The sequence below is a fragment of the Haematobia irritans genome, chromosome 2, assembly GCF_050003625.1.
Source record: "Haematobia irritans isolate KBUSLIRL chromosome 2, ASM5000362v1, whole genome shotgun sequence".
Classification (NCBI taxonomy): Eukaryota; Metazoa; Arthropoda; class Insecta; order Diptera; family Muscidae; genus Haematobia; species Haematobia irritans.
Window position 1 is genome coordinate 69,685,202 of NC_134398.1, and position 23,659 is coordinate 69,708,860.

General features: G+C 33.5%; 2 protein-coding genes across 2 annotated transcripts in view; one reads left to right on the plus strand and one right to left on the minus strand.

Moving 5' to 3' along the window:
• Positions 1 to 23,659, plus strand: part of Tektin-A (Tektin A) — a 28,331-nt gene that overhangs the window by 196 nt on the left and 4,476 nt on the right. Inside the window, exons 2-4 of the mRNA XM_075295207.1 lie at positions 47 to 127; positions 19,345 to 19,619; positions 19,681 to 20,202. Coding sequence (XP_075151322.1) covers positions 47 to 127; positions 19,345 to 19,619; positions 19,681 to 20,202 — 878 coding nt within the window. The remainder of the gene's footprint in view (positions 1 to 46; positions 128 to 19,344; positions 19,620 to 19,680; positions 20,203 to 23,659) is intronic.
• LOC142225451 (uncharacterized) lies at positions 21,386 to 21,907 on the minus strand. Its single transcript, XM_075295209.1, has 2 exons — positions 21,769 to 21,907; positions 21,386 to 21,712 (listed from the first exon to the last, which is right to left on the minus strand). The coding sequence occupies exons 1-2, from the start codon at positions 21,890 to 21,892 to the stop codon at positions 21,492 to 21,494; spliced, it is 345 nt and encodes a 114-aa protein (XP_075151324.1). The 5' UTR covers positions 21,893 to 21,907; the 3' UTR covers positions 21,386 to 21,491.

Sequence of the window (23,659 nt, forward strand, 5' to 3'; positions counted from 1 at the left end):
ATATTAGTAATATTTAATATATATAAATGTGTGTGTGTATTTCTAGGAACCTATTCCTCCGGCTGAAGGGGAAGGCATTCATGAAATCCATCCTGTGGAAGAAGTACCCAGGGAAGGCTATTTTGCCGTAAGTGTTCAGTGTTTCATTAGATTTGAATTGCGTATGGTTACCGGAACACAAGAAAGTTGTTGAAATTGAAGAAATTGTCCTGACTCACGCTGATGAAAACAGCGTCATTCCGTTTGTCATTCGGACATATAAAGTATATATATTCTTGATCGGGGAGAAATTCTAAGACGATATAAGCATGGAGCTATCGTCCTGAAATTTGGAACAGAATCGTCTTTTGTCTGCACGCAGGCCAAGTTCGAAGATGGGCTATATCGGTCCAGGTTTTGATATAGCTCCCATAAAAACCGATCGCCCGATTTGGGTTCTTGGGCTTATAGAAATCGTAGTTTTTATCTAATTTGCTTGAAATTGGAAATGTAGAGGTATTCTAGGACCATAAAGAGGTGTGCCGAAAATGGTGATTATAGGACCAGGTTTTGATATATCCCCCATATAGACCGATCTCCCGATTTTAATTCCACGGCTTCTATAATTCGTAGTTTTTACACAATTTGCCTGAAATTCGAAATCTAGAGGTATTCTAGGACCATAAAGACGTGTGCCGAAAATGGTGATTATCGGACCATGTTTTGATATATCCCCCATATAGACCGATCTCCGGATTTTATTTCTTGGGCTTCTAGAATCCGTAGTTTTTATCCAATATGCCTGCAATTGGAAACCTAGAGGTATTCTAGGACCATCAAGAGGGTTGCCGAAAATGGTGATTAGCGGACCATGTGTTTGATATAGCATCCATATAGACCGATCTGCCGATTTTACTTCCACGGCTTCTATAATCCGTAGTTTTTACCCAATTTGCCTAAAATTGGAAATCTAGAGGTATTCTAGGACCATAAAGATGTGCGCCGAAAATGGTGATTATCGGGCCATGTTTTGAATAGCCCCCATATTGACCGATCTCCCGATTTTTCTTCTTGGGCTTCTAGAATCTGTAGTTTTTAGCTAATTTGGCAGAAATTGGAAATCTAGATGTATTCTAGGACCATAAAGAGGTGTGCCGAATATATTGTGAATCGATACAGTTTTTGATATAGCCCCCTTATAAACCGGCCCTCCGATTTGGGGTCTAGATTCAACAACTACAATAGATGTACTGAATATTGTGTGTATCCCTCCATGTTTTTGGCATAGCCCCCATTAGACCGATCAAATTGAAAATATACTGGCATTTTAGACCCACAAAAAAGAGTATATGATTTTGTTTTCATCGATCCATTTGGTAAGCCTCGGGGTTGCCATTTTGATCCGATCGGACCTAAATTGGTTTTCAAAATTTGTAAAAATACAATTTTGATAAAAATTTATCACAATTTTCATAGAAATAAAATTTTGCCAAAATTTTGTACAGAAATAAGCTTTCAAAAAATTTTGTTTAGATACAAAATTATGCAAAAATTTTAAAAAGAAATAGAATTTTGCGATAACTTTCTAGAGAAAAACATTTTTGGCTAAATTTTCTATAGAAATACAATTTTGGCTTGCCACTTTTTGAAAATTCCCAACGTTAACGCTGGTGGGCATACTATCGAAATTAACATTGTGGACATTTACCTGGCCGCTTTTATAGTTCACACAAAATCGTTGCTGAAGATGACGCTGATATTCGAAGCAATTATCACTGATTCCTCCAAAGGCAGCTCTTTCGAATAAAACACAAACTGCTTGTCATTATTTTGGTAGTGACAATTGTCGTAGTTATTGTTTTTGCACACCAAAAGAATTTTCTTCGTAAAAAGAACTAAAAAAGTACGAAATTTGTCATTGTTTTACAACCAAAGAAACTTTCCTTTAACCCTTTGACGACGAATGTGACATATATTTCCCATTTCGTATTTCCGTTGTAAAATCTACATTTAAACAAAACAAGTAAGGAAAGTCTAAAGTCGGGCGGGGCCGACTATACTATATCCTGCACCACTTTGTAGATATAAATTTTCGATACCATATCACATCCGTCAAATGTGTTGGGGGCTATATAAAGGTTTGTCCCAAATACATACATTTAAATATCACTCGATTTGGACAGAATTTGATAGACTTTTACACAATCTATAGACTCAAAATTTAAGTTGGCTAATGCTAATGGAACATAATTTTAGTAAAAAAAAATATGGGAAACATTTAAATCTGAGGCAATTTTATGGAAACTTCGCAAAAGTTTATTTATGATTTATCACTCGATATATATGTATTAGAAGTTTAGGAAAATTAGAGTCATTTTTACAACTTTTCAACTAAGCAGTGGCGATTTAACAAGGAAAATGTTGGTATTTTGACCATTTTTGTCGAAATCAGAAAAACATATATATGGGAGCTATATGTAAATCTGAACCGATTTCAATCAAATTTGGCACACATGACTATACTGCCAATTGTACTTCTTGTGCAAAATTTCAAGCTAATCGGGATAAAACTCTGGCTTCTGGCTCCATATTAGTCCATATCGGGCGAAAGATATATATTGGAGCTATATCTAAATCTGAACCGATTTCAATCAAATTTTGCACACTTGACTATACTACTAATTGTACTCCTAGTGCAAAATGTCAACCAAATTCGGCCACAAATCTGGCTTCTAAATCTGAACCGATTTCAATCAAATTTTGCACACTTGACTATACGACTAAGTGTTATGTTTGTACAAAATTTCAAGCAAATCGGTATAAAACTCTGGCTGCTGGGTCCATATTAGTGCATATCGGGCGAAAGATATATATGGGAGCTATATCTAAATCTGAACCGATTTCTTCCAAAATCAATAGGGTTCTATTCTGAACCAAATTAGGAACATGTGCCAAATTTGAAGGCGATTGGACTTAAATTGCGACCTAGACTTTGATCACAAAAATGTGTTCACATACAGACGGACGGACGGACATGGTTATATCGACTCAGGGACCCACGCTGAGCATTATTGCCAAAGACACCATGTGTCTATCTCGTCTCCTTCTGGGTGTTACAAACATATGCACTAACTTATAATACCCTATTCCACAGTGTGGCGCAGGGTATAAATATGGGAAACATTTAAATCTGAAGCAATTTTAAAGAAACTTCGCCAAAGTTTATTCACGATTTATCGCTCGATATATATGTATTAGAATTTTAGGAAAATTAGAGTCATTTTTACAACTTTTCGACTAAGCAGTGGCGATTTTACAAGGAAAATGTTGGTACTTTGACCATTTTTGTCGAAATCAGAAAAACATATATATTGGAGCTATATCTAAATATGAACCTATTTCAACCAAATTTGGCACGCATACACGCAAAGAAAAAAAACGTTTGGAAAACGTGTACCGAAAACGTTTTTCTTTTGTTAGAGTTTTTTGAATTGCTTCGAAAATTGTAAACTTTTATCACCAAAAAAATTCGTTTGTTACAAAATTTTTATTTTTTCAATAAAAAAAGTTATTTTTGAAATAACAACACAGTCCATTTCGTTTATATCAAACACTGTTCTTTTCTGACTTTAGGTCTTTAATAAGACACATTTTACAGTTCAAAATTTAATATAGTACAATGTAATGTTGAACATTTTTTCGGAATCTTCCGAATATATCTGGAATATATGTAAAAAAACAAAAGCAAAAAAAAAACTTTGCCCGAAGCAGGGATCGAACCCACGACCCTTGGCATGAGAGTCGGACGTAGCTACCACTGCTCCACGGTGCCAAACTAAATGTTTGTTTCTGTTAAATAAACTTTGTTTATTCGGTTCGTGGGCGCCGCAAGCTATGCTATATAAATATAACTTATATGGATATTTATCTATTGATGACGATAACAGGTACATAGCTCAGTGGTTAGTGTGTTGGCTTACAAAGTGCATGGTCCGCGGTTCGATTCTCCGTCCAGGCGAAAGGTAAAAAAAATTTTAAAAATTTATAAAATCGTATAATTTCTTCTACATTGTTGGTATTACAGGAAAAGGTGTTAAGAACTAAAAATCCTCGTGGATGTGAGAAAGATGTGAGGGACAATGCAATTAGCAAGAAAATAATGTTTTTTTTTGAGCTAGTCTTTATGAAATTGTTTTTACATCCTGGAAAAGAATAAACGTTTATCACAAAGAGTACATACTTTTCTTCCAAATACACTTCCTTACAGCGAAAAGCAAATGAGAAACGAACTTTGTTTGTCTAAAAGTTCGTTTGGGAGGAAAGAATTATTTTTTTGCGTGTAGCTACAATGCTAATTCTACTCCCTGTTCAAAATTTGAACTAAATCGGATCAAAAAATTGGCCTCTGTGGTCATATGAGTGTAAATCGGGCGAAAGCTATATATGGGAGCTATATCTAAATCTGAACCGATTTCTTCCTTTGAAGTCGATTGGACTAAAACTGCGACCTATACTTGATTACAAAAATGTGTTCACGGACAGACGGACATGGCTATATCCAAGGCCGTAGCCAGGATTTTAATTCGGGGGGGTTACACTTAAAAAAAATATATTCATATAATCTCATGTGTAGAAAATTTTATTTATGCATAGGTATGTATACAATATTTTTATACCCACCACCATAGAATGGTGACGGGGGCATAATAAATATCGAAATATCGATTTCCGACTATATAATGTATATATATTCTTGATCAGGGAGAAATTCTAAGACGATATAACGATGTCCGTCTGTCCGTCTGTCTGTTGTAATCACGCTACAGTCTTCAATAATGAAGCAATCGTACTGAAATTTTGCACAAACTCGTCTATTGTCTGTAGGCAGGTCAAGTTCGAAGATGGGCTATATCGGTCCAGGTTTTGATATAGTCGCCATATAAACCGACCTCCCGATTTGGGGTCTTGGTGTTATCCAATTTTGTTGGTGTTATCCAATTTGCCTGAAATTTGAAATCTAGAGGTATTTTATGACCATAAAGAGGTGTGCCAAAAATGGTGAGTATCGGTCCATGTTTTGGTATAGCCCCCATATAGACCGATCTCCCGATTTTACTTCTTGGGCTTATAGAAACCGCAGTTTTTATTCAATCTATCTAAAATTGGAAATCTAGAGGTATTGTAGGACCACAAATACATGTGCCAAAAATTGTGAGTATAGGTCAATATTTTGGTATAGCCCTTATATAGACCGATCTCACGATTTTACTTCTTGGGCTTATAGAAACCGCAGTTTTTATTCAATTTACCTGAAATTGGAAATCTAGAGGTATTGTAGGACCACAAATACGTGTGCCAAAAATTGTGAGTATCGGTCCATGTTTTGGTATGGTCCCCATATAAAACGACCTCCCGATTTGGGGTCTTGGGTTTTTAGAAACCGTAGTTTTTATCCAATTTGTCTGAAATTGGAAATCTACAGGTATTTTAGGACCATAAAGAGGTGTGCCGAAAATGGTGAGTATCGGTCCATATTTTGGTATAGCCCCCATATATACCGATTTCAAGATTTTACTTCTTGGGCTTCTAGAATCCGAAGTTTTTATCCTATTTGCCTGAAATTGGAAATCTAGAGGTATTTTCGGGTCTTAAAGAGGTGTGCCGAAAACGGTGAGTATCGGTCCATATTTTAGTATAGCCCCCATAAGAACGATCTCCCGATTTAACTCCTTGGGTTTCTGGAAACCGTAGTTTTTATCTGATTTGCCTGAAATTGTAAATATTCTGGTATTTTAGGCTCACAAAAACGTGTATCGGATTAAGTTTTTATCGATCCATTTGGTAATGCCTCTATATAGACCGACTTCACTTCTTGAGGGTGTAGAAGGCGCACTGATCATGAAAATTGCTTGAAACTCAATGTAAAATTTCTATATTTTACTTCTACAGATTTAAGATTTCAAATCAAGACGTTATTTTATAATTTTCTTGCACACTTACAAGAGATGTTAATGATTTCTTTAAAACTCAAACAAAAATGGTTCTTATAAATCCAGAATCTGATATAGTCCTCATAGGTGAAATCTTTAAATTTATCTTCGGGAATATCCTCAAGTCCTCAAGCCCTCCTGAAATTTCAAAGGAAACCCTAATATTTGGTTCATGGTGGTGGGTATTTAAGATTCGGCCCGGCCGAACTTAGTGCTGTATATACTTGTTATAATATTAAATTGAGCCGACGGGCTTTTTGGGCCGCAAATAAATCAATGACTTCTTCAGTCGGCACATTTATTCGGCGATGAACCGACATTAATGCCAATCCTTTGAGTCTGCTCTCGCTAGTCGAATTTCTAAGATACGTATTTAATCTCTTCATTGTTGAAAATGAACGTTCGGATGAGCACGTAGTAACTGCAGGGATAGAAAATGCAGTACTATAGTACTTGTTTCAAACCTTTTTCACCCCGGTCAGTACCGTAGTACCCCCGCGAATGATTTAGTACCTTTTGTGTAGACATTTTTGAGTCGATATCAGATTTATGGTACAATAGCTTTGACAAAATATTTTAATATTTTGAGAAAGTTTTTATCAACCTTATTTGCTAATAGTCTTTTACAAATATGGCAAAACAGACATGTTCATGTGGGAAGAAAATTTCGATTTTGTAAAAGACATAGTCAAAAACAGGATTTTATTGAACTTCAAGAAAGTTTTAGTCGAAAAAAGAATGCGATTCTATATTATCGATTTTTTATTTCGGTAGAAATTGTTGTCAACATTTTATTTCTATATAGAATTTTTGCAAAATTTTATTTTTATAGAAAATTTCGTCAAAATTTTATTTCAATTGAAAATTTTGTAAAAATTTTATTTCTATAGGAAATTTTTGCAAAATTTTATTTCTATAGAAAATTTTGTCAAAATTTTATTTTCTTTAAAATTCAGTCTCTTGACAATAATCTTCCAGTGACCAACATTTTTAAAAGAATATGCACGTTTGGAAAAATCTCTTTATTGCTTCAATCGCTGAATTAGGCAGGTTCTTTTCGCAGGTTTTGCGCCATTTCATTTACACACGTGTGTGTGGCTGTTTCGTTGTTGTTGCTATGGCCAAACAAAGCGAGTCATGTTCACAAAAAGAACAACAAACACACATAAAAAGCAGAAATACATTTTCCAAAAATGAAATTTGTGGTGCGAGAACAAAAATAATTTGTTTTTTTTTCGACCGTCGTTTGACGGGCTTTTCAACTAGTATTCTATGATTTGTGCAAGTTTTATAGGTAGGTTAGGTTAGGTTAGGTTATGTGGCAGCCCGATGTATCAGGCTCACTTAGACTATTCAGTCCATTGTGATACCACAGTGGTGAACTTCTCTCTTATCACTGAGTGCTGCCCGATTCCATGTTAAGCTCAATGACAAGGGACCTCCTTTTTATAGCCGAGTCCGAACGGCGTTCCACATTCCAGTGAAACCACTTAGAGAAGCTTTGAAACCCTCAGAAATGTCACCAGCATTACTGAGGTGGGATAATCCACCGCTGAAAAACTTGTTGGTGTTCGGTCGTAGCAGGAATCGAACCCACGACCTTGTGTATGCAAGGCGGGCATGCTAACCATTGCACCACGGTGGCTCCCAAGTTTTATAGGTAAGCGTTTTTCAAAATAAAACCTCCAGCTTTTCTTCAACATCTTCGATAAGATTTTTCTATGCAGCTAAAAATATATATTTATTTATATAAAAATATTCATTCATTTCGGGGGGGGGTTTGATCCCCCTCATCCCCCCCCCCCCTGAATACGGCCTTGGCTATATCGACTCAGGAGCCCACCCTGAGCATTTTTGCCAAAGACACAATGTGTCGACTCCTTCTGGGTGTTGCATACATATGAACTAACTTATAATACCCTGTTCCACAGTGTGTCGCAGGGTATAAAAATATATTCTACCGACGCAGAACACATGTAGCTATGAAGTTGTAAATTTAAATTGGGGTATGTAGGTGGCAGCCCGATGTATCAGGCTCACTTAGACTATTCAGTTCATTGTGATACACTACATAGTGGTGAAATCCTCTCTTATTACTGGGAGCTGCCCGATTCCATGTTAAGCTAAATTTCAAGTATAGGTTGTCTGAGGTGGCTGTGTTTTTGTTATAATGTGTATCAACTTATCCTTTATCGATAACGGTTTAAATTGACTAATTCGGCTACATATATGTAAAACTATAGTTTTTCTAAAAAGGTACCGACACTAGTGGGACATATGTGTTCCATTCATCGTCTAGAGTAAAAAAAAATGATCAACCAACACAATGTGGGGAATGTATGGATACTGATTACTATTATTACCCCCAAAAAACCCTTAAACACTTCTTGGTTTATACTTTTTAACAATAAATTTTTGTTTGAGAGCTTACACAAAGTGCTCAAAACCAACATGGTCATGAATACACGCAGAGAAGGAATATGATCACCTCAAACATGTTTCAAGAGCAAAATGTTATTTTTGTATGGTGACCATGTAACATGTTTGTCACTAAAATGTTATTTTATCGTCAAATATAACCTGCTTGCCGAAATCAGATACATGATTTCCGAGAAAACAACATGGTTGCGAAAACCATGTTCACGGTCACCACCCAAAAATAACATTTTGCTTTTAAAACATGTTTGAGGTGATCATATTCCTTCTCTGGGTGTACTTGCTAAGTCGCATATTAGTTTGTGCTGGTTGTATTTTACAAATGCTAACAAAGCTCATGATGTATTTTATAGTGAATTATGTAAAGTGTTTTAAAAAATTTTCTGACTATCTATTTATGATATAGTTTCATACTTTTTATGAAAAACTTTCGTTATTGTTGTGAAAAGTTTTCGAACATTCAGAAAAAAAAACAATTTGTAGTCCAAAATTCATTTGGTTGTAGTAACAAATTTGAAAAATATCATGACTATGTTATTTATGATATAGTTTCATACTTTTTATGAAAAACTTTCGTTATTGTTGTGAAAAGTTTTCGAACTTTTAGAAAAAAAAGCAATTTGTAGTCCAAAATTCATTTGGTTGTAGTAACGAATTTGAAAAATGTCATGACTACTTTACATCTGCAGGTTTTGAATAATTTTTAGTTCGGTTGCTTCACTTTTATTCATAGCATGCTGTCACCCAAATGAGAATTAGTATAGACATGTATTCAAAAATTGAATAAAGGAATACTCTCAAGCACATTATCAAAGACAATTTTATGTCACGAACGGAAATTTTACAACTTCAATGAAACTTCTCCGTTATTTTAAAGAAAATGTTTCGAACTTTTTACGAAGAAATTTTAACTCATAATGTTTCGTAAAATATTCATAAATTCGACATTTGAAGAAAGTTTCGTTAAAAGTACGAACTTTTTACGAAGAAAAGTTTGTTGACGTTTCGTATAAAATGTTCTTCGTAAAATTTACGAAAACGAATGAAAATTTTGTTTTTTTAATGAAGAATCCATAAAGAATAATTAATGAAGGATGTTTCGTAAAATTAACGAAGAAAATTCTTTCGGTGCAGCTTGGAGAATCTGATGTGATAATATTTTTATTAGTTGATGTTGACTTCGTACCGCTTTCAACGCAGCCGATTGCCGTAGGAGGCGATTTTTTCATCTGCCTATGTTATCCGGATTTAGATTACCAGTTAAGGGAATTGGTGTTGGTTAAGCTCCGCCCCTATATCTATTTTTATTTACCTACAGGATAAAATTGAAAGTTATCCCAAAAGGTTATTTAAAATACCTTTTTAACAAAAGGTATTTAAATAATCTTTTAAATAGATGCTAACTCTTTATTACTTGACTTCTCTATAGTCTATAATTATGAACCAATTTTAGACGGTTAGATAAAATTTGTTCCTCCATGACGCTCCAGAATTGAAATCTTGGAAATCGGTATATATGGGGCTATATGGTACATAATTGGGGACCGATGTTGACCAATTTTTGCACGGTTATTAGTGGGCATACACTAACATCACGTACCAAATTTCAAAAAGAGATCGGATGAAAGTTGGTCTTCCAAGATGCTCCGGAAGTCAAATCTGGGAATCGGTTTATATGGGTGCTATATATAATCATAGGGCGATGTGAAGTAACTTTCACATGGTTGTTAGAGGGCATATACTAAAATCATGTACCAAATTTTAACGGGATCGAATGAGGCTCCGGTAATCCAATCCGAGGAGCAGTTTATACACGTAAACAAATATTCTTTCCTCCCTACCAAAATTAAAAAAAAAAAAAACAACAACAACAAATGTCGTACCCATTTGCTTTTGTGTGTTTTTTGATAATCGTTGATTGTTCTACACGATGTAAAAGCAATTTTATAAAGACTAACTCAAGAAAAAAATGGGCTAATTGCATCTTCCCTCACATCTTTCTCACTTCCATGAAGATTTTTATTTCTTAGCACATTTAATGTAGAAGAAATTATTGGATTTCATATTTACACCCACCACCATAGAATGGTGACGAGGGTATAATAAGTTTGTCATTCCGTTTGTAACACATCGAAATATCGATTTCCGACTATATAAAGTATGTATATTCTTGATCAGGGAGAAATTCTAAGACGATATAGCCATGTCCGTCTGTCTGTCTGGATGTCTGTCTGTCTGTCTGTTGTAATCACGATACAGTCTTCTATAATAAAGCAATCGTGCTGAAATTTCGCACAAACTCGTCTTTTGTCTGCAGGCAGGTCAAGTTCGAAGATGGGCTATATCGTTATATAGTCCCCATATAAACCGACCTCCCGATTTGGGGTCTTGGGCTTATAAAAATCTTAGTTTCTATCAAATTTGCCTGAAATTGGAAATCTAGAGGTATTTTATGACCACAAAAAGGTGTGCCAAAAATGGTGAGTATCGGTCCATGTTTTGGTATAGCCCCCATATAGACCGATCTCCAGTTTTTACTTCTTGGGCGTCTAAAATCTGTAGTTTTTATCCAATTTGCCTGAAATTTGAAATCTAGAGGTATTTTATGACCACAAAGAGATGTGCCAAAAATGGTGAGTATCGGTCCATGTTTTGGTATATCCCTCATATAGACCGATCTCCCGATATGGGGTCTTGGGCTTATAGAAACCGTAGTTTTTATCCAATTTGCCTGAAATTGGAAATCTAGAGGTATTTTAGAACCCTAAAGAGGTGTGCTGAAAATGATGAGTATCGGACCATGTTTTTATATAGCCCCAATATAGACCGATCTCCAGATTTTATTCTTGGGCTTATAGAAACCGTAGTTTTTATCCAACTTGCCCCAAATTGGAAATCTAGAGGTATTTTAGGACCATAAAAAGGTATGCCGAAAATGGTGAGTATAGGTCCATGTAATTGTTGTCCACTTTGCCTGAAATCGAAAATCTGTAGGTTTTTAGGAATATAAATAGGTGTGCAAGAAATGATTTTATTTTTAAGACTTCTAGAATCCGTAGTTTTTATCTAATTTGCCTGAAAAGAGAAATCTAGAGGTATTTTAGGACCTTAAATATGAGAGCCGAAAATGACGTGTATGGATCCATGTTTTGGTTTATCTCCCAAATAGACCGATCTCCCGATTTTACTTCTTGGACTTTTAGAACCTATAATTTTTATCAAATTTGCATGAAATTTTAAATCTAGAAATATTTTAGCAACATAAAGAGGTGTGCCGAAAATGGTGAATATCGGTCCATGTGCACTGATAATGAAAATTGCTTGAAACTGAATTATAGTTTCCAGATTTTACTTCTGGCGTTATTCCATCGTTTTCTTGCACACTTACACACGATGTTTATGATTCCTCTTAAGCTCAAACAAATATGGTTCTTATAAATCCAGAATGTGATCTAGTCTTCATATGTAAAATCTTTGAATTTATCTTCGGGAAGTGTACTGGTTGAACTGATCTGCTTGTCACCAAATCCCTCTGAAATTTTCACAGGAAACTATAATATTTGATTCATGGTGGTGGGTATTTAAGATTCGACCCGGCCGAACTTACTACTTTATATACTTGTTTTTTTTTTTAATATTATCTTTCGCCTGGACAGAGAATTGAACCATAGACCATACATTTTGTAAACCAATACACTATCCACTAGGCTACGTAGCTTTTATTGTCATTAATGCACAAGAAACGCATTCACTCAAGCAGTTATATGTATAGAGCATTGGTGTGAGCGCCCACAAGCCGATGTAAAGAAACTTTATTTAACAAAAATATACCTCTAGTTGGCCACATTCTTAAAAATACAACTTTTGGGAATGGGGATAATGTAATTTTACATATATTCCAAAAATGTTCGAAAAATTTCGAAAAGATGTCCGGCATTCCATATTACTATACTAAACTTTTACTATGGAACTTCAAAACGAGTTTTATTAAAGTCTTAACGTCAGAAATGAACGAATGGACTGTAATTTTAGAAAAATGTTTTGTTTATTTTAAAACTAAAATTTTATAACAGAAATTTTTTATGATGATAAAAGTTTTAAATTTGCGAAGTAACTCAAAAAACACTTAACAAACGAAACGCGTTTTCTATACACGTTTTCCAATTTTTTTTTTGAGTGTATGTTAGAAATTATATACTGACTTCATGTCCAAAATTCAACGGGTTCGAATGACAATTGCTACTCCAAAAGGCAACAAAACGGAGTAGTCCGAGGACTAATCAGTAGAATACCGCCAATGGAATAGGAATTCGTAACTCAAATTGACTGTGGCGAAGCGGCAGAAGTGAAAGAGAATCGAAAAAGCTTTTTGCCAAGCAAGACCTTTTTTCAATTCAGCATTCAAAAATCCAAATTGTTCGGCTTAATACTGCCCTTGATTGTCTTCCTCTCTAAAGGTAGTCGATGTTGATCACACCTTGTGAATTGCAGAAAAAAGGAGTCATCACCTTTCTTCGGATACATTTGCTGGGCACAATACACTTTAAAGAAGAGTTACGTCAAAACGGAAAAGTTACCTCAAACATAATCATAGAATACTTGTTTCTGTGATATTACGATTTTTTTACTTAACCAAAATCTAAAATGGGTATTTTCATATGAAGGAACATTATTTGAAAAAATTCTTAAATAAAAAATCTTTAAATCCTTAAATTCGATGATTTTTCACTAGCTTGACTATAAAGATAAAAAGCGTGTAAACACACAAAAAAATATATATTTTTGTCTTCAATCATGAAATTAATTGATCTACAGAATACAAACCAAGAAAAATGAAACTGCTCCAACAATAATTGCCAAATGTGTAACTCCGTATGAAAGAAATTTCTTTCGCAAAAATATTGCTGCGCACCGCCGCAAAACTAAAGACTTACTCCGCTTAAACATGCTTGGGTTTAATTTTGGCAATCCATTCTACATAAATGAACAATTATCTCAGCATTATTTCAAAGTGTTTAGAGAAGCGAGAAGATACAAAAACGAGAAACGTCTGCACTCTGTATACACTATGAGAGGTGTCGTATATGTGCAGAGAGAACGATGAGCCAATACAACTTAATTCTATCGATAAACTAGCAAAACTTTTTCGCAATTCAACAGAACAAAACTAAAATCATATTTATATTCGAAATTATGATTATCACCTATGTTCCGATATCCACTTCAATTCCACTTCCACTATTCACGTCCAATCCACGAACGTGATAATTTGGTGTTCTTAATTCCACGTTCTTTTTTTAACTTTTCTGTAACCAGCTGGGTTGCACAAATCACCCAAAAATTCACTAAGGCGGAAATCAAAATAAGTGGAATCAATAGACTTATTAAAATTTATTATTTTTTAAATTAAAAATGATGCAGTTTTAATAAAACTCATGTATTAAATATAAAACATTTCAAATTTTTTACGCGAGTACTTTTTTTTAACCGGAAATACAACCATCTTGGACATAATTCTACTTTCATCAAGACTTTTGCAAGTGAATTGATTTCACGAACATTCCGGTGAAAGTGGATTGTACGACACGAAAATCGTGGAATTGATTCACATTCACCTGGAAGTGGATTTGGGAACATTGGCATATGTCCAATATAAATATTTATACAATACCTTTTATGTACTACTATTTCTACAAACTTCATAAACAATCAATAATACTAATAGTTATGAAGAACATTCTTATTGTAAACCAATATTTAAAAAAATTTTGAGTGTTGCTGATGGCTTAATATTTAACAGAAACTATTTAAAATATGTCATTAAATAACAATAATGTTTACAAAAACGCATTAGCCGATATGGTTTAAGTCCTTGTAAAACAACGTATTGGCCTTCATGTTTGCCACATAAACGCACAAAATCTAAAGAACAAAATTTGACCTTTGAACATTCGCAGTTTGATGTCATATGTTTATCTGAGACATGGTTTAATACTTCTATAACTAATGCTTTTGGATCTGTAACAGTATATAAACTATATAGAGCTGATAGAAAATCACACGGAGGTGGTGTAGCAATTTACGTAAAAAAACGGCCCTAACGCAAAAGTAATTTCATGCACTGATGAAACTGATCAGATTGAACACATTTTCTTGACTATCAGCCCAAAAGAATGCAATATATTTCTGCGAACAGTGTATAGACCAAATTCTACGATAAAAACCGACACTTTTATGAACAAATTGGAATCCGCTGCTCTTTCATATAACGATATTATATTATTAGTTGTCCAGCAAAAAGTAGTGAAAATTTTATTTTTGGATCCGGAAGTGGTGCCAAATTGACGCAGAAGCGATGAATTTAATATGGGCTTGTCATAGGACGGATGCCCAATATTTCAACAGCCGCTGCACTGAATCTGCATCACTTCTTAAGGTGTGATGTAAATTCAGTGTTTTGGATGTGTATAAAGAATATTTGTGATATTTTGGACAAATAATTAATTTAAAAATTTTTTTTCTGATTTTTATGTTAGTGCAATGTAACGCTTGTCTGCGCAGAAAAAAATATCATCAAAATATTTCCAATTAAAAAGTTAATTGATGTTGAAAATTTTTTCACTTAATAAATTAATTGATACAATTAACTTTTTAATCATGATAGAAACATTAAGTTAATCAAGTCAATTATTGAAAATTTTAAAATTTTTAATTAAAAAATTAATTGATACAATTAACTTTTTAATCAAATTCGGAAGACTAATTCAGTTAAAAAACCCTACTTATTTTTTTAATTAAAAATGTATTTCAAACAATCATTTGTTGATCCAAATAAAAACTCTAAGCCAATTCAGAAAGTAATTAAAAATAGCTACCTTTTTTAATTAATAAATTAATTGAGTTTTGCAATCAACATCAATTAAATTTTTAATTGAATCAATCAAAAAATTAATTGAAATTTGCTGAAAAAATCAATTTTTTAATCAAGCATTTTTTCTATGCCCAATTAAAACTGTGATTGATACTATCATTTTCGTGATTGAAGACATTTCAATTAAAAAATTAATTGGATCAATTAATTTGGTGATTGAATCAGAAAAAACATTTTTTGTGTGTGGAACGTTTGTCATCAAATATTTTCAAAATTCGCAATTTTTCTACAAAGGATTTAACATTCTTTTCGGCTAAATTTAAATAGTTTGTACCATTTTATTAATTCTTAATATGTTTTTAACCTATTTATAAATTTCCCCTTTAAAAATATGAAAAAAGCGGGTTATAAAAAATTGACTCAAATAAACTTCCTGTGCAGTTAAAATAAAGAACATCTTTAGGAGAGCATTTTTGGAAGTTCTTTTATATGATCAACTTTCTGCTCCTTGGTTTTCGAAACACGACCTGATTTTTATCACCTACAACGTTCAAGTAAACTCACCTAAATCACAATATACATATCGGGATTTCAAAAACATAAACTACGAAAAATTGGAGGATGAGATTTTAAATATTAAATGGGATATTAAATATACTATGGTCTCAGTAGATGATCAAGCATTTTCCCTAGAGTATAATATTGAAAAATTATATGAAAGTACTGTGAAGCTAAAAACCAAAATTGTTAAAAACTGCAATAGCCTGTGGTTTTCAGACCGTATAAAACAGATGATTATAGAACGAGATCTTGCTTATCAACGATGGAAATGTTTTAAACTGGATGACATGAAAGAACATTTTCGAAAAAAAGTGAATGAAGAAATAAAGAAAGCAAAAACTGCTTATTATCAGAATCGTTTCAACAATGCAGTCAGTGTACAGAAAACTTGACGTGCAATACGAGAATTTGGTATTGGGAGGTCAGAAAACACTATTCAAGGGAACGTACATGTAGATGAAATTAACAGAAATTTGGTCAATATACCCATAATACAATCCATCCCAAGCCATTACAATTTCCTTTATGACCAGAATATGGATTCTTTTAATAAACTTGCATTTAACCAAATTACAGAGTTGGACTTTCTCGTCACCTGTTCCAAGATAACATACATCGAAAGTTCTTAAAAATTATTTAACCTGTTCTGTTACCTTTCATTGTTTATTTCTTTAATTGCATCATTCAAAACAGTAGTAGTACGACTTATAGCAATTCTATCTTTCTTATCAAAGGTTTTCGAAAAATTACTGCATCGCCAGATAAGTTCTTGTATACATAAATACAAATTACTTACATCAAGACAATCCGGATTTCGATCTCAACGTAGCTGTACTACAGCCCTATTGGATGTCAGCGAAGATAGTAGTTCTGATATTGAAAACAATAAAATTAATATCCTGGTTTTACTAGATCATTCAATGGCGTTCGATACAGTAGATCATGACATTTTGATAGCAAAACTTAAGTACATGTTTCACTTTCTTATTTGATCAGTCACAATCTTATTTGATCAGTCAGCTTTTGTAATGAATACCCGATCAGAACCAGTATGGACCCTTGAGGTACTCGTGTTGTACCTCAAGGGTCCATACTGGGAGCCCTTCTATTCACCAGGGTCCATACTGGGAGCCCTTCATGATTTGCCAAATCAATTACAATTTTGAAAAATACATCTATGCCGATGATGTTCAAATGTACTTAGCAGGCGATATAAACAAGTTACAAGAAACTGTTAGAAACATAAATTTGGATTTGCAAGGAGTCCATCAATGGACATGCGCAAATGGCTTAAGCTTAAATCCATCGAAGTCAAAGTGCATTTTAATAAAGAAAAAAAACACTGCAAATGAGTTTGAATGTTGACATAATTCTAAAAAGAATCGAAATTGTTGAAAATGCCAAAAACCTCGGTATATGTTTCAATTCGTCGCTTACATGGTCCACTCATATTGGAAATAAAATTGGATCAGCTTACAACAAACTCAGCGTTCTTTGGAATACACAATATTATATATGCGAGCTTTTTCAAACGCTGACGCAAACAGCAAGAAAAAACTCAATCTTCTATTTAGTAACATAGACGCACAGAAAAACCATGTTTGGACATGGTTGCCGCATCCATTTAATGCTTATCTAGAGCATGTAATTGCCGCGAAACCATGTATTTTGTCTTTGTAAAAATAGTTTTCGAGCGGAGAAAAATGTATGGTGGCAATAAGCATTTGAATGGTTCTCAAATAACGCAAACATGTTCTATCATTTAAATGATAGAATTTGAGACCATTAAATGGCCAGGAAAATCATGTACCTGACCATTCATTTTTTTACTTTTTTACAGGGAAAAAAGTATTTTTATAGGTTAAGTATAGACATGTCTAGAACCATACATGGCCATAAAGACCATTTACATTTTTTCGTAACCATTTAATTTTTTAACTTGTTTGCAGCGAAAAGAATTTTATAAAAACATTGAGCAGGTACACACGAATTTCATTTTGCTCGTCAGTCGTGTGTTGATTGTTTCTTGGAATGGACGGAGAATACGGATTTACTGTGTTTTGTGTTAATTTATTTATTCAGAAGTGGCACGTGGTTTTATGTGAACACAAAAAAGGAAAGTGTAATTGAAAAAATGTACCTGTTTTTGTGTTCTGCATTTTGCTATACGGTATCATTTATTTTTATTTGCAGTTACATGATGTCTGCGTTTGTACATTTAGTGGGCTCGATGTAAATATGGAATAATTACTTATTGTTGAAATTTAAATAAAATAGAGTGTGTAAAAATATATGATGTTTGCTTGAACGACATTATAAATACAAATAAACAATGAATTAGTTTATAAATAAATAAAAACAAACAAATAAAATTAATTTTGTGTTTTCTTTTCTTAAGTGGCGTCCTTTTTTCGACGATGAAAAAAGTTTTTTTATAAAGATCAAAACATGAGGACAATTACATTTTTCTTAGAACCATGTTCACTGAGCCAACATGGTTGCAGGTTAAAATGTTACATGGTCGCCGCAAAAATAGCTCCTATCATATTATTTTGCTCTTCGAATATGATTGTGACAATCATGTTTCTTCTCTGCGTGTAAACAGGTATGTCTATGGCTTGAGGAAATATAATCACACATCTACTTTCAAAACTAAAATATATGGTTTATCCTTTAAAACTCTTTTAAAAAAGTAAAGCCTTGTGTTGCTTGCACAAGATTATACATCTCAATGAACCAGAATACCTATACGAAAGATTGATTTTCTGTCGGTCAAACAGAGGGAAGAAGCTGGTACCATTTCGACACCAAAGTTTAACATCAAAGTGACAGTTCTTTATTCACGCTGTGCGTCTCTGGAATGCTACAAACAAATCATCAGCAACACCTCTCAATTCAAAACAAAAATATATAACTACTTTTTGAATACGTAGAATTTTACTGTTACGTTTAATTTGCTTTGAGATTATATATGTAAATTGTATTAGTTTTACATATTATATACCTTATTTTGCTGAACCATATAACTCAATCAATATATATTCCTATGCTATAATTATAAGATTTATATCGTGTTGTATAGGAAATTCGCATAAATAAAACAAATAAATTATTTAATTTTTAATTGAAATGTCGTCAATCACAAAATGATAGTATCAATTAAAAAATGAATTGAAAGTCAGTTATACAATTAATTGATATTATTAATTTTTGTGATTTTGTTTCAATTAAAATATTTGTTGAATCAATTGAAGTATTTATTGCATATTTTTTTAAAACTCAATTAAGACTTTAATTGGAAAATTTTTCGTGAAATTTTTATTTGTGAATATGAAACGTCTTTGAAGACTTTATTATTGAAGTGTTTTTCGCTTGAAACATGGTATGATTTAAGCTTGAAGTCGTGAATTTGACACATCCATGAAGGAAGGATAAAAGAATGAAATAAAGTTTGTTTCCCAATATGAAGTACTCATTCCTTCAAGTATTTGCTAAATTTTATTTCAGATGTCGATTGATCCTCAAGCCGATGAATTCAATAACCCACCATGTTATCTACCCCAACCAAACGATGAAATAATCACCAAAGAAGATTTTCAACCCATGGGCCCTATTGGTCCTTGGGCAACTGGTAAAGTCGATTGGAGTCCCATGGCTGGTTTAACAGGAACCCGTCCCGTTGTCGATCGTTATTCTATAACACGTTTCAGTCCAAATGAATGGAGAGCTAAAAATTTTGAGACAGTAAAAACTACCAACCAAGTATTCGATAGAGCCCTGAAGTAATTTCCACAAGATATGATATACAATTCAATCTTATTGAAATATACTTTTCTCGTATAGAAATCAACACAACTCCAAATCATCGCTAATGCGTATTTCTTCGATGGTACAAAAGACTCAGGCTGAGACAACAGAAAAGGTCTGTCAGAGAGCCCGTTTAATAGACAAATGGAAAACTACCTTAGGAGCTGCCATTAAAGCAATGGCTGACGAAATCAGTACTTTGGAGGAGGAAAGAGTTCGTCTGAAAAAGTCCTTGGTTGTTTTGGAATTACCCGAATCTATTGCCAAGGAATGCATCGATAAACGCTGTGGTCGACCAGATACCGAATTAGTGCGAGATGCTCCCGAAGAGGAACTTGTAAAGGAATTGGCCTTAATTGCTGAAATAAGACAGCTGTTGAAGAAGACCTTGGAGGACTTTGAGCAACAACAGGTTGAAAACCGTACAGCACGTCAACGATTGGAATACGATTGGAGTGACAAAAAGGAGGCCTATGAAATTGATTCTGTCAATGCTCATTTACATAACAAATCTTCAACCATAATGTTTCGTCCGGGAGCTGTGAGACAACCACCAGAGTAAGTCCCGATTACGCAGTGTTGTGGACGAGACACTTCACACCAAAAAAAAAATTATTTCCAATCAAACGAGATTGAAGACCTACATATATATATATACCTTATATCCAGAAAATTGTGTTTTATCCAATTTAATGGAAAAATACTAACTTGGATGGATTAATATAAGGAAAAATGCCCCACTGTGCAATCCTGCCCAGAATATTTTGGTATCGGGAGAAAGGGCGTGTAGTTTATGGCTAAAAGGTTTTTATATTCGAAATCAATCCAGAAAATTGTGTTTTAATATTTTTCCATTAAATTGGATAAAACACAACTTTCTGGATTGCTTTCGAATATAAAAACCTTTTAGCCATAAAGTAAATTTCATATCTTACTCAGCTAAACATTTTAAGGATTAGGTTAGATTAGGCGTATTATCGTATACTTGTGATAATCCTTTTGTACTTCGATTTAAGTAAAAATGTCAAGGCATCCAAATTTTCATCAGATAAACGCGATCTTGTCATATTTTCTACGGGCCTTTTATCATTGCTTTTTATTTTATGTGGCACGAATTCCATTTCACACGAACTTGTTATTCAAAAGAACTTATCGTTTACTTCGATTTTTGATGAAATTGTGCTCATGTATAATAAATTCTTACTCAAGGTGTACCATAAATGTTTATTAACTCAATTTGTCGGGTATGAAATCTAAGGACTGTTTACACTGAGTGAAGACTCCAATTTATTAATAACATAAACAATAAAAAAACACACAATTTTAACAAATTGGGATTATTTTTTCGGGATCCCGAAATTTCCTGGATTCAAAATAAAAAATCCCGCTGACAGCTCTAATTCTATATGTATGGAATATATTTCCCAAATCTGTGATGTACGCAGATGAAAGGGTAACACATCGAGCAGAGTCCTTACGAAATAATTTCAAAACAGTCTATGCAAGCAGAGTAAATTGTAAAGAGAAGATTTTTTTATATTTTGCAGACTTGTAGCATTTCTTTAAGTAAGTAAAAGAAAAGAATTTCATATAATACATAACTCCAAACCTGGTTTAATATACTGAACAGAAGAAAATCCCCACCAAAGTCCCCAAATCAACAAATTTGTCCACATCCACGATTTGGGGAAAAATCCCCAATACTGGCAGCACTATTCTCAATTACTTGAAACAAGTGATATTTCTCTTCTACATGTTCATTTATTTACATAAAAAGTAGTATGGGATTGGGCATGGACGAATTCAAAGCTAATTCAAAGCCATTCGCATTCATTTTATGGTGTCAATCAATAATCTTGCCTTAAATCAATAGCAGTATGTAATATATCTGAGGCTAGGTCTTCAACTCTTGAGAGGAATTCCCTCATCTCTCCTTGACCTTGACCATTGACTAAAACTTGAGGGTTGGAAAAGCCACTACGTAATCGAACCAGCACACTGACAAGGTCACTTATTATAGCTCCGCTATTGTCCTGGGCCTTGACTCCAACAAAACATGCCACAGTAGCTATAAGGACAAAGGAAAGTTTAGATCAGTACATATAGTGAGGAGCAAAATTCTACCTGTTACGAGAAAAATTGCTAATATTTTCGTCGACAACATGGTATTAGTTGTCAGCTTGAAACTGTTGTCTACATCAAATACGAGTTCGTTATATAGGCAAACAAGCTTTGATATTTTAGCCATACCAAATTAGCCTTTAACAAGAACGCTATATTTTTCCATTGATTCTAGCGATTTTACGGACTGGAAAATTGATTTGTAGTAATTGTCTTAAAAACGAGACTAATCAAATGTTATATACCAGAAAGGTATTCATTTGCTGTTATAGCGGCCATCATAGGATGGGGATATAATAATTTGGATAATGAGTTTATAACACTTGTGGTACCAACCATATGCTGAACAAGTCCCACAGATTTTATACAAAGAAAAATTAACGTCAAAATCTTTATCCGTTCAAAAGTTGCAGAATTATTTCCAAACACAAGGATATAATAAATAACAAATTGTCTAAAAATGTGGAAACCAAAATTGCAAGTGCAATATAACAATAAATATACTTCGTTTCTTTGCAAAACCTAACATAACATGGAATGATCCAAATTAGCAATTCAATAAGTATTCTTTCCTCAAGATATTGTAGCATAGTAAATAAAAGAAATCGTGATGTTTTATTTCCACCTGAGAAACACGAACTTAGTATCAGTCTTTAGGTACATTTTTCTATAATTAAGGCCTGTTCCAAACCGAAATTTATACTAATATTAGCCTAGTACTAAGATAATGTTTTCCCACGAAAAACTGTTAACTCCATATAAAAAACGTTAGCGCGGAATAAATGCGAAATCTTTGTTCTGAGCATTTTCAAACACATATTTACAATTTTACACATATTACACATATTACAACCCTGGATTTTTCGCACGAAAAAATAGGCAGGTATATAATTTCGCATAAATAAGTTAACATCCCTGGGCTTGAGACCCTATTTACCGAGATAAATGAAGATATTCGTTTTTCGCAAAAACGAACTTAGTACTAGGCAATTAGTAAAAATTTGACATAAATGAGGTGAGAATAATTTCACTAGCCTAGCCCCATAGGCTAGTAAGAAATTTGACATTTGTTGAAAATTCTTGGCATTTACGACAATATTTAGCTTGGCATGTTTATATTAGCTCCGTTCAAGAACCCGATAATTTTTGATAACTATCATAAATTTTTACTGGAAGTCGTTCGTTTACACCAAAAAGCCAGCAAAAGAGAGCCGGAGAGAGACTACATTTGACAGTTATCAATTTTTTTGATATTATGGCTTGTCGTGCATTTGTTTTGTTTTGACGTTGAATAGATGTCAAATTTCTCTAGTAAAGTTGTCATTTCGTACAGCAAGCTAGCAATTTCTTCTCACCATAGTAAATTGATATATCACCATAGTAAAAAGTTTTGAACAGGCCCTTGGCCTACATTTTCTTTCCTTGTGGTTTCACTTTTTATTTTTTAGTGTTACATTGCAATGACGCTACAGCTATACCCCTTTCCGACCTATAGCCGATCCACGTGATAGATTTTCCTAAATTTTTCAATTCTGTTATTTATGTGTACATAGAACATTTTAAATTATTAAGTTTGTTCAGTTTGATCCTGTATCCTGTTTTTTCAGGATACGTACAATTGTTGCAGTCCGGTAAATTCCGGTAAAAGTCCGGGCATAAAAATATCAAAAAACACAAAATAATCACGAAGTTACTGTGTGCATACAATATTTAAAATGTTTTCTTATTGAAAACACTTGTTTGATGAAATATTCCACAATTCAAATAATGTTAATATATTTGCAAACTTACATCTTCCACTTATTTTTACAAATGCGCAAAGTACACTGCTGAAACTACAAAATTAATATGAAAAGCAAATATTTATAACGGTTCTTCACATCCTTAGACAAAG

Bases quoted from the DNA above. Each gene is read 5' to 3' on its own strand.
- LOC142225451 (XM_075295209.1), bottom strand. From the start codon at position 21,892: ATGGCTAAAATATCAAAGCTTGTTTGCCTATATAACGAACTCGTATTT. The intron at 21,713-21,768 runs GTAGAATTTTGC...TTGTCCTTATAG, and splicing joins AGCAATTTTTCTCGTAACAG to CTACTGTGGCATGTTTTGTT.